At 26.9% G+C, this 13,196-nt stretch overlaps 1 protein-coding gene across 2 annotated transcripts in view; it reads left to right on the forward strand.

Annotated features, from left to right (window-relative positions):
* Nucleotides 1-13,196, forward strand: part of LOC126906329 (kinesin-like protein CG14535) — a 110,428-nt gene that overhangs the window by 3,963 nt on the left and 93,269 nt on the right. For both annotated transcript variants that reach the window (XM_050686881.1, XM_050686882.1), the window contains exons 2-4: nt 3,528-3,706; nt 5,079-5,196; nt 12,126-12,580. In XM_050686881.1, the coding sequence (XP_050542838.1) occupies nt 3,528-3,706; nt 5,079-5,196; nt 12,126-12,580 (752 nt within the window). The remainder of the gene's footprint in view (nt 1-3,527; nt 3,707-5,078; nt 5,197-12,125; nt 12,581-13,196) is intronic.

Raw genomic sequence — 13,196 nt, forward strand, 5'->3', positions numbered from 1 at the left:
GTAAACACGTGTAACGTTTCATAAAAGGCACCGTCTAATAATGGAGAACATTGTTTTAATAGGTTTTCTAAAGGGATGTTTTATTGCCACAATTCTATAACAAGTTTTTTTCATAGTAAAACTGATAAAAACATGAAAAAAAAAAACAATGGATTTCTTTATGAACAACACCACAAGAAATCACAATACTGCAAAAATTAAGTCTTCGGATTCAAATAATTTACTACTTCTATGTTTAAATGAGACTTTTATTATCCTGTTATTTCAAGTATGAATAAACTCTTAATTACTACAACGGATTTTTAGAGCTTCATTTAAGTTCCAGTGAATCTTTTAATGAATGCAGTAAAATATTTTAAACACAAAATTAACATTAAAAAACAATTGAGTTTAAGTAATTTAATTAAATTAATAAAAAAACAAAGTTTTTTGCGCCATTTTGACTTTATTAGCGAAAATTCTTTCAAAATCTTGAGATCAAAAGTTTCAGTTATGACAAAATTATTTCATCTTGAATTCTTAATTTTAATTATTGTAAATTATTAATTGAATTATAGTCGAATTTTAAAATAGATAAAATCAATCTTTGTAGCATAGTTAAAGCAATAATGCTTAAAAAAATGTCTCTATTTATTTATTAAATGAAAACTTTACTATTAAAAAAAAGCTAATTATTAATTTTATTTAGAATTTCAATTATACAAGATACTCTATTTTATTTAAGATAAATATCAAGTAAATTTCAGGACTCGGGACAGATATAATTTCGGTTTAAGCAATTTTTCTTAGTTTTAGTAAATTGAACTAATATGTATTGAATATTTTTTTAGTAAATGTTGAAAAAACGATGACAAACCCTAAAAATATGATTAAACTGTCTTTTTAAACCTTATAATTGAACTTATAATTTGATTTTAAAATAGTTCAAAATAGAAATTAACTAATAAATATACATCGATTAATTTTGGTTTTTAAACTTTATATAGTCAAATGTTTAGTTTGGTTAAGGTTTTAAAAATGACTTCATAATAGTTTCTACAAATATTAACCTCACAAATTCTTGTAAAAAATTCGATATAGATCAAATAATTTACTAGATATTGTGAACATGTCAGAAAAACCCAAATCAGTTCAATTTCTTAATTTTTCATTTTTCATATCTGCTAACATTTTTATATCTTAAGACGAACTAATTATAACTCTTGTCAGTATGTATAGAATTTAGGATTTTAAATTCGTTTTGTTTATTTGAAAAATTAACGTTAGCAGTTCTTTTTTATATTATAGTGTTATATTTATTTTTTTAAATATTATTATTGTAATAATTAATAGTAATGGTATTATTTGGTTTTACCTTAATAATAAAACGAGTTCAGTCAATTGATATAAACATTTTGTAATAATAATTATTAACTAATGTGTTTAGATATATTTTAATTACAAAATGTCATACAAGGTTAACTTTTTAATCAATGCTGCATTTAATTTTTCGCCAGAAGTCTTAAGATTACATAATAGCAAAGAGTTAGACAACTAAAACATTTCTATATAATTAATGATGATTAGTAAAACTGAAAAAATTAATTGCCAAACTTGAGTTTGGAATACTTCCTAAATGTGACCTCACACGTATAGCGTCTAATAAGAATTTACCGCCTCGAAATTGTCATGATTAATTTTCAACTCAAAATTTATCGTACCTTTGTAGTTTTTTAAACTTATATGTTTGTTAGTTATGACAAACTGTTTTATGCAGATGAAAGAGATCCCTTTTAGCTCGTACCCTTTACTTGTATATTCTGCCCTATAAAAAAAAAATAAAAGTTGGTAGGCGGTTAAGAAATAAAGTAGAAAAAAAATACTATCGAGAATATTATTATGACATACGAGCGTATAAATGACTCCAGACGGTATTCGTTCCACAATTAGCTTTATTTTAACCATTCTGTTTATGTTTTCTGATATCTTGCCAAACTATTCCTTATGTAAATGTTTTTTAAGTATTTGAAATCTAAGGTAACTCATTCGGTATGAATGTTATTGATGTTCTATTTTTTAATCAATTATGTACACCAAAATAATAGTCTATCAAAAATATCGTTACCATGTGTTTCTTAAAAAGTCGTATATAATCATGCAGTATATATATATATATATATTATTATTATTGAGTTAATATTTAGGCAACTACTGTAGTTTTTAATGTGTATGAATAATACGAGGAAAAAATGATTTGATCGTAAAATAAAAAACTACCCTAATCCTGTAGTTAAATATCTATAGTTGTGTATTAATTTTGAAAAATGTTTTGTACCATTAATATCGTGGATCCGACAAGAATTACAATGTATTTAATATTTCACAGGGTTACATGTGCTTTTCGATGATGTTATGATAGAAACACTTTATACTTAATCTACTGTAGATGTGCGTGTGAGAAAGTTTATTATGATTTGGTCACTATCAAACAATGTCCCGGATGTTTTATACATCTGCGATCATTTTTAATCAGCAGAATGCGATAAATTACACGCAGTCAAAGGAGCGACGGCGTAGGGTCAGTGTGCAATAAACGAGGGATAAAGAAAAACACTCCCGTGCCTTCCTCTCTGTCAGTAGGGTGCCCGTTTATATAATATGATTAGGAGCGGCCGCGTGTGTGTGTCACCCTTTCTTTATGATATCTATGGTTTTGCTATTGCTGATTTTATATTTGTATAAATGTATTACTAAGCACTGGGACGTCGCTAACAAAACATCAAAATAATATTTGCGGATAATATTGTACGCAAGAATTGACATAAGGATTTGACTATCATTAACTTTACTATTTTTTTAATCATGTAGATTCATTTACTCGTAGAAATAAATGAAAAATTGTTTCATTATATTAGTATGAACCCTAACAATGATACTTATAGCTTAAATGTGACTGATAGTAGACCGTTGATTATTTAGTAAAATAATGAATCCGTAGTTAGTGTAAGACTTCTTTCACCATTATTATTTTTCAAACAATCGCTATCTGGCGTTGACATGAAGTTTTATCAGTGCGGTGTCGTTTACATGAACCCCAATATTTTTGTTTTCACTCAGATAGGTTTCTTTTATGTCACATAATCGTTTATTTTGCACAATCGATATCTTATATAGAGAAATGTAAACATTTTACTAGTTTCATTTAACCGCGTTTAGTTTTTGTTGCGTTTTGATGAAGTAACAAAAAATAAATTACTGTTTTCCCTCAGTCTTTAGCAATAGAAATTCAAATTTTTTTTAGTATACAGAAAAACAAAAATAATATTTCACTTTATGTTTTAATAGTTAAATTTAAAAAAAACAAAATAATCGTTCATGAATTGTAATCAAATATTTTATCGTTTAAAATAGAAAACAAGTACAAATGTATATTTGATTAAAAATATCTATATATTTGTTAATTACTAATCTAACATAATAAAAAACAAATAGTCAATTAGAAGTAAATATTTGTTCGTAAAATCAAATTCAATTAATTTTTATTTTAGATGACTACCACAGTGGAAGTGACAACTTATAGAAGGCCTTTTGGCCATGGAGATATGGCTTCAATTATGGGTGGTCGAAGTAAACAAAAATCCATTCCAAAGCTAACAAGAAAAGCGACTCCTATTCCAGTATTACCTCCGCGAATTCCTACTCCTATGCCTAAAAAACAAATAGAAGAGTAAGTTACAAATATATTTCCAAACGTTTTTTTGATTTAATTTAAATATTATTTTACTATTGCACATTGCAATGCAATACTACATAAGACAATAATTTTGTTTAATTAAATAAAATTAAGCAATTAAAGTTTTTTTAAAACAAATTAAATGAAAAGGTGAAAACTCTAACTGAACCAGTTTAGTTATCAGTGAGATTACAAAAATTTAGTGTTGAATGATAAAATTGTTGTGCTTATAATAATTTTTCATTCTTCCTATTTTTTTCTATTCAATTAAATTTGACTATTAAAATTATTTACATCAAAACCCAACCCAATCAAACTAAAGTTATTATATTTTAAATTAATTTAAAAAGAGATATTTAACAGGAAATACAAAAAATATAATCTTAACTAATTGTTAAATAAACCAAAAATAAATCAAATCAAAATAAAGATTACGTAAAATCTAAATATTACCGCTGAATTAAAAAGTTTAACTTAAATTAACTCCTTATTTAGATAAATAAAAATGTAAAAAAATTTTTTAATATATATCGCGAAAACTGCCCTTACTTAAAGTTCATCAAAGGACTACATAATATCTGATGTGGCGCTCTCCAGTGGACATTCAGAATAGTTAAAAGTTGTAATCAATTTTAATAGATAGCGTAACGCATTGGTTATGAATAGATATTATTTTAAAAGACAAAAGTTTATATATCTAATAAAATGTATATATATATATATTCAATTGTTACATTAGCTAAAAATATTGAATTAATTTTTAGAAAAATCTACAAATGATCTCAAAAAAATATAACTTAACTAGAATGTAATAAATTTTAAATACATCTGGCATCGCAAAAATAGTAAAAATATTACATCTCGAAATAACAGATTTTGTGTGAAGAATTTATATTTTTTATTCAATTATATCATTGTTTTTAAGAAATCGTTTTAAAAAGTTTTATTGGTATTTTGGGAAAAGATTATAATATTCTCATCACCTTCTGAAATAGATCAAAACAATTAAGAAATATTAATAATAAATTTATTTTAAATATTTAAAATAGATTGTCATCATAAGAAAATATTAATTTTAGTTCACAAACTCCATTACATTTATGCCTAAGATAAAATTTTAGGAATTTTCGAGTACACCTAGACGAATCTTCATTATTAGTTAAATTTTAAATTATCGTGATAATGAAACTTGAATTATCATGAATTCTAATTATAAATCAATTCGTGAAAAGTAATAACATAAAACTTTTTCATACAATAAAACCGTGTATCATACAAAAATTGATTTAAGTTGACAAGTTTTTGTTTTTATAATTCTATGCATTTTATACTTTTTCATAACATTGTTGTTAATTTTTTATTTTAGAGTTCCTAAATTAAAAATCGCTAAATATCAAAAAACCTATAAATCTTCATTAGCGGCTCATTTGAAACTACAGCGATTTGATGAATATCAATCAAAAGAAAAACAAAACAAACTTAAAGTAAGTATTTTGGATATTATTATTTTATTTTTGTATATAAATAACATAATAGTATTGATTATGAGTTTTTATAAATATGACAAATTTAGTCATATCATTTTATGTTAGTTAAATTTTAAAAATTACTTTTTACATTAGCATGTTATAATTATAAAAATCAATTAATGAATTATTGTATAAGTTTTTATAATAATATAATTTAAGTTCGCAAGATTTTTTCCAATCTAAAATATCAATTTTAAATAATATTAGCCACACGTGATCAATATTTATTATTTTCTTTTACTAAGTTCTTTGTATTTCAAGTATCTAATATACAGTATGTTCAGTAAGTAAGGAAACAAGTTTCTATTGTTCTCATTGTTTGTAACAATTAGCCTGTTTTCTAAATTTTTGAAAACTCTGTATATGAGGTATTTGGAATACAAAGAACTTAAAGACATTTTCATAAAAAAATAATTTAGGTAAATAATTGAATTAAACATTATTAATAAAAATTCGAATACAATTATTTAGAATTATTATGTAATCATATTAAATCCCTCTGCTTTCTTTGTGTCATAAAAATAATGCATCTTAATATTTTACTATAATTTTGAAAATTGTATCTATGTTTAAACTATTTAAAAGTTTATTACGATTAAAATGAATCATTTAATTAAATATTTGTCCTCTAATTGCCCCCTGTTATCACAGGGTTGTCGCTCAAGCAACGACGAAAGTAAAATAATGTTGAACTAATGGAGGAACGTATTATCTTTCATTTGTAATTGTTCTCAAAGAGGGAAGGCACTTTGTATACAGTATGGTGACAATAAAGCTTAACAACCCAAAATTTCCTTAGTTTCAAAAAGTTTCTTTTATTTTTACCAAGATATATTTCCGTACGTTTAACGAGGGGAGTCTTTATCATTCAAGAAGGTATTTTAGAGGATATGCGGAAAGTTATACCGAAAACGCATAAACGCGATTTAGGGATGAAAACCGACGAGGGGGTAACATTTGTGACCGCAAGTAGAGAACTCCATATGTACGATTGCAAGACCAGTGGTAGTCTCAATTTCCAAGATTGATGACCCGAATTTCGGCCCCTTATTGTCTTAAGAGCTCAAACAAAACTTTATTTTTTCTTTTCGGTAGATCTCTGTTTTCAAATCTATACGACGAGTTATACAACATATATATATATATATGTATGAAATGTCAGTGTAAAATTCATTGTCTATTTTTCCCTTAATTATCCAAGTGAATTATAAACTTGAATATCTGGCGAGTTTTAGCGAAAAACTGTTTTTATTGGAGTGTATAGTATAAAAAATTAATGATTAGGTCAGTAAAAACTTCTTAAAAAACATAGTCATTGCTTTTAAAAAAACTTTACAGAAAGTTATAAAATTTACACCAAAATAAAAATAAGATTTTATTTTTATATTATTTTAATTGTATTTTTTTTGTTCGTAATATCAATTAACATATTTTTCTGTAATAAATATATATTTTATTTATAACACTATAATGGTAAAAATAAAAGTAGTCATGTAATTATGCTGTAAAGAAACTATAAGTCTGAAACCTCTATTACAACAATTATAACGTATATTTTTTCTAACATTACGTATATGTTAAAACAATGTTTGGCGTTTTATGTGTTTGTATAAAGTAAATAAAAACAATTACAGAGAATGAATTCTTTTCCGGTACGATGCATATGGTGTAGTGTAAATAAAACCATGACCATGTGTATTTCTGATTATTAAAAGGCCTCGGCATCTCGTAAAAGTTTATGACGCTTTCTAAAAGGGAAAGTCCTCACTTGCACAGAGTAATTTTATCATGACGTATTTTGTATACACACAATCAAAAATGGCAGGTTTTAACGTCAAGGGCAAAGTCTAACAATGTAATGAGAGATTAAATTTGGCGGTGCTTGAGACAAACTGTTCAAGTCAAAATTTTGCAATTAAAAAAAGATATACGGGTGTATTGCTGAGACAATAGAACTATACAACAGTTATTCCAGATATCAATCTTCAAAAATAATGATATAACAACAATATGATAATCTAAAAAAAAATGATATGTCATAAAATATTATAGTCATTTATGGTACAGATTGTTTTACCAATATAGCAGGATGATAACATAAGTTCAACTTAACAAATTATTGACATTTCCCGAGCACTATCAAATTATTGGTACGAATATGCAGTGCCTATTGTACAGTCAATTTGACCATTTAATAATATTTAGTGATCATTTTTAACGTTTAAGGAGAAGGCATAGATGACTCAGCATTTTACTACTCTTTTTGACTGTGGTTGCAATGGTTAGAGGGTGCTGACTTCACGCTGGTGACAATAAAAACCGATTCAGTACGATGGGTTATCCTATGCGCATTATCCGCCTACCATTTCACCATCGCCCTATCTAAATCAAAGCAGTTAAATAAATTATCACCAGATTTAAACAGACTATGCTGGGCTCTCTCTTGTATATGGGCTATAAATATTCCAGCCCTCTTCTTGCTACAGGTTCTGAAATCCAATTAGTATATAAGCCATCAACAGAATTTACAAATCCTAAGTGACGACAATATAAAGTAAACAACATTCGTTAAGTCAAATATGGTGACTGTTTGTTTGAAGTGCGTCAAATAGCATATAACACACCTATTATTTGTTAAAAAATTAAACATAACAACTTAATGAAGATAAAAAAAAAGTATAATATGCATGTTAACTCTAAATTATACTTCAACATTTTTTTATTAGGATCAGTATATTCAAATTTATTAAAGAAAAATTTATTTTTATAAAAAAAGACATTTCTATTATAAATTTACCAATCTGCTGAATGTATTAATTGGAGATTTAATTTTTTGTATCTACAAAGTTTTACTGAGATTTATTTGTATTACTCTATTTAAAAGATTGTTTATGAAAATTTTAGACTAATCTAATTTAGTATATACACAAAGTAATTCCAGTTCTGAGTTTGAACTTAACGTGTAAGATATTAAGTAGTTTTCACTAGTTCTAATAATAGATTATTATCTAAATTTAACCATAATTACTTATTCAAGTTTTAAATTTAATGTCGTTAAAAAATTGCTACTTTTTAAAATAAAGCAATCGTATGTCATAGTGTTTCTGATATATGATTCATTTAATGACATTTAAACTATGAATAGCTGATTATAGGATTTTGATATTTCCCTACCTCGTTTACTGAATAGCAATCTGAATTGGATACACATAATGAAACATCAATGTTTTTTCGCTTTCACAATTGTTTAGTAATAGCAACTGTTGTGATAAAAAAACATGAACCACGGCCGTCAGCTTTTAATCAAAGTTTCTTCAGAGCCCACACGATGAATAAAACAACCCTCATCCGCGAAAGCATTTGTATACGAGTTTTCATCGAGGGTGGTTTTTTTTTAAATTCTTCTACGTACAATAATTTTCTTTTGGGCGTACGGCTTAGACCCTTTTCTGTGTGTATACAATTTTCCATTTTTATTACTGGGTGTTGACTTCAATCAACCACGGCGCCATTTTCGGCGTATGTCCGTAGTCATTAATTCTGAAAAATTGACGGCGCATAAATCATTAATTGCACTTTACGATCCGAGTCAGATTGAATTTTGCCGTTTTTGATTAAGCCCTCGTATGTTCCCACAGGGTGTCCACCAAAAGTTTTTTTACCGTAAGTATAAATTAAATTTCATGACCAAACATTATTCTGAGAGTTATTCAAAAAATAGTAAATCTTAATTATGATACTCGGTTTTCGCTTATCAAAATGGATATGACTTTAAGTCTATTCAATCAAAAGAAATTCCTAGTAAATATTACACGAAATAACTTGAGTAGAGAATTTATTAAACGTAATGCCAATTGTCGTTACAGTAAAAAGATACTTATATGCATTTCACAATGGGTACATACTCCATTGGAAACCTGAGAAAGTAGCGATTTTTTCTCTTGGGTAAGAGTCATGATATAAACCATTGGTTATACATGTATATTTACGAACAAGCACAGGTTGTTAGAAAAGCCTAAGAACGTAAGATCTACTAACGTAGATCGTTATCGATAGTGGAGTCGTTAAATTGTCTTGGTGTCGGTTCTTGTCATTTTTTAAATTATTGTAATGATCACCGCAACAATTACAACAACTTGTTTTTACTTGTGGTTGTAATACATTTAATCTTGTTTATACATCAATAAGACTATAGTTATGTACCTCACTCTTGTATGTTATATTAATGTAGACTTATTTTGTATATTATACAATCATTAATCTATGAATGTACCATGTGCGTATTATAATTTTAACATAAATAATCTTTAATATTTAATGGTTACTTAAGACAACTTTTTTCTAGTTAAAGTTCAGATTGTATCTAATTATAATTATAAAAGATTTATTTTATTTTTTTCTGAATAACAATAGATGTAGAAGTATTTTATGAAGTAATATTTAAGTAATATTATGTTATGTATTAAAAACGAAAGAATAATTGTTTTAGTAAATGATTTATATAAAACAATTCATGTCATTTCAACTTCAAAAAGTTACAACTATTGTTATTATGTTTAAAATTCATTTTGTAAAATTAATTATCTAATAGAACCGAGTATTTATAGATATTTGGTTCTATTAAGTTATATCGGTTAGATAAATAATTAATGTTAGTCGATTAAAAATAATTTTTTCATTTTTTATCTACAGGTAGAAAATGAAAAGGCCGTTTTTAGTACATAGAATTTAACTATTATATATGAGTGGTAGTTCCTTCGGGTGTTAGATGTCAATAGCAAGGAAAATACTCACAGTTTGAAATCTAAAAGCCTAATTTTTAGTTTGTTGATAAATGAAAGGGAATAAAAGTGGTTTTCTAGATTTTTATTATACAATCTCTGATTATTCTAGAGCAGCATGAAAACAAACATCTTAACGTAGGCTGATAATAGTAACTAGTTATGTTTTACACATTTATTATGTATTGATTAAAGTCTATTAATCTTAGCAGATAATTGTGAATTGAAAACCTTTATATGAAGATATTTTCATGTATATTTCTTCCTAATATGTGTTTTTAATAATTTTCAAAAATTAAATACTCTACCAGAACAATATTGTTCGAAGGAATAAACTTTTATTGGTAAAACGCAAACTACAAGTGTACATTTTTATATCTGATTGTAGTTTATATTACCAACTTCTGTATCAAAAAACCAATTGGTTTAAGCAAAAGTGTATACAAAATACTCAGAATGAGTTTTTGAAGTATTATTATGTAATGAGCTACTAAATAGTCCATTTACATCAATGCAAGATGATTAATTTCTATCATATTATTTTATTTATAATATATGGTATACATTATAAGTGACTCTTTTTTATGAATTGAATATCTTTGGATGTTAAGTTTAAAACTATTCATTCAATTTGTTGTTAAATAGACTAATGTACTTAAAAAAGTACTCGTATTATACAAGAGTGCACGGAACATTTATTACTTAAGTTAACTATACATTATATAAATAAAGCTATACGTGCATATAAGTAGGGTAGATTGATTGATTTGCAAAACCTTTCTATTAAAGGGAGAAACTAAAAAGTAACACCTTTTTAATAGGAAAATAATACACAGTTTGCTCATTTTAAGCGATTATTTTATTGATGTTTAGGTGAAATAACTCTTTAAAGCTTATGTAGATTATTAGTATTATAAAATAATTGATTAGTATACTTGAAGACCAATAAAAAAGAACATAATCTAAGCCCTTTTTGTGTAGTGAATTTATTAAGTTAAGAGCTATTAAAATAATTGCTAAGAAATGATTGTTTTAGTAGCCAAATATTTTAGTCAAATTTATTAATGTATATACATTGAAATAACATCATTGATTTATTTTCAAATAAAAAGCTTTTCTACATCTTGTTAACACCACAGTTTGTTCCAATTACAAATTAAGAGTTGTCCAGATTACAGTAAAAAAACACATAGTAGTAAAATTAATACCTTTTTAGCTTCGCATTGAAGCTAAAAATGTACATAGCCTAAAAACATTTATTCATATAAACTAAAACATCGATTTGGAAAGTAGGCGGATATACTTTTTATTAAATCGAAAATGGAAATAATAATAAAATAGATAAATAACTTTAATTGTGTTTTCCAAAAGAAATTTTTTTTTCGACTGAGACTGAGATTTTTACTGTGACTGTTGAATAAATCTTGATCGATTTAAATATATCTTTAACATAAAATTATATAAGAACATCATTTATGAATTATTTTTTCATACTAAAAATACTACAATATAAAATATGTTTGTTCATAATAAACAACAAAAGAAAATCTCTATTATTATTTGATCTTTTTTTAATAATTAAAAGTATTACGGTTCTAGAATAAGATTATCAAGAGTCCATTTCCTATCTGTTCATTTTACTTAGAGTCAACGCGTGAGAATTATCTTCAAATAATTCTAGTAAATATTAAATACGTTCTTTTGTTACAATACGTAATGCCAATCGTAGAGCCATTGTGTACACCTAGTAATTAACATTTTTACACCAACACAGTTTTTTATTTCTACGTAACTAAAAAACTATATTCCTCTATAAATGTTCTATCCTTGATAGAAGTGAAATCGTCTCTAATTATGTGCATTGTTTCATATTTTATTGATACTAGTTACTGAAGGCGGAAGTAAAGTTTACCAACACACTTTTTGGTCATCATAAAAAGACCATTTCTTATTTCCCTTATAATTCGTGATGTATATAATGATGATAACAATGGGTCATTAATTAAAATGGAATATTTATGTTTGTGTGCGCGTTCATTTACCAACGTTCATCATTATCCACGATATCCCTTTCACGTGCATGTTTGTTTGTTTTCGGTTTAGCAACAGCAACATCAACCACAGTCACCAGGAGGACGTCCACAGCCACCGCTTCCACCGACTCAGCCGGCCGCCTCTTATTCCACCTCCTCCCCTTTATGCACCGCTGGCGGGGAGATCCGGAACCGAGGCGGCCACACGTCTACGATGGTCACGGGCGGCGGCGGCAGTCGTGTTCAGGACCCTCAGCCGACGCCGGCCCGTCGACGTATACCGCGCATAGTCGACTCGCACGTGCTCATCGACGTCATAGACCGCAAGTCTTCTTCGTTGACATTATCGGCCCCGCTGCAATCCACCGATGTAGCGAAAGCCTCGGTCACCGGTGGAGTACGATCTTACCTAACCGACATGTACGCCGCCACAGATGCAAGATATGGACTACGCTATGGGCTCCAAACTGCCAATATTGCAGTACAGGATACCAAAACGTCGACGGCTGCAGCATTCTTTCTGAGGTCAGTATCTCTAGATATTCATTTTGGACAAATCTTGAATTAATTGTCAGATAGTTGGGTTTTCCAAAACTTTGAAGTGCATTAATTTTTTCCAAATGACACCGCTAAAATGATTCGTGTTATTCAAATTTTATAATATTCGAACTCGTATAGTCAGAAGTGAATACATATAGAATCAATCAAAAACAAGAATTATACCTTCAAACAGGTCTAATTTATGTAAAACAATAAACTAGCACTTTTTTTAGTGAATTTTTTTTTTTTTTGAGGAAATGCATACTGCCATAAAACAGTTATTATTAAAATTAACTAAAAACCGTTTTTTAATTCTAAATTTATTAGTGTAAATCATTTGATTGGTTATAAATTATTCTATGCGATTTGTGGAAAACAGGAAGAATTGCAGTTCTTTTGTTGTAAAATTGTAAACTCATATCATTTTCTGATTTTAATGTCATTATATAAAAATGAGTTAATTAAAAATAAAATAAAAAGGTAATAAAACATATTATAAAATATATTTATGCATTAGTCTACGTATCACGCTTGTGAATGAATATATCAATTCTAAAAAAAAAAATTAATTTCAATGTGACTAATATTCAGTTGTTTATCA

The sequence above is a fragment of the Daktulosphaira vitifoliae genome, unplaced genomic scaffold, assembly GCF_025091365.1.
Source record: "Daktulosphaira vitifoliae isolate Bord-2020 unplaced genomic scaffold, ASM2509136v1 Scaffold_4, whole genome shotgun sequence".
Taxonomy (NCBI): Eukaryota; Metazoa; Arthropoda; class Insecta; order Hemiptera; family Phylloxeridae; genus Daktulosphaira; species Daktulosphaira vitifoliae.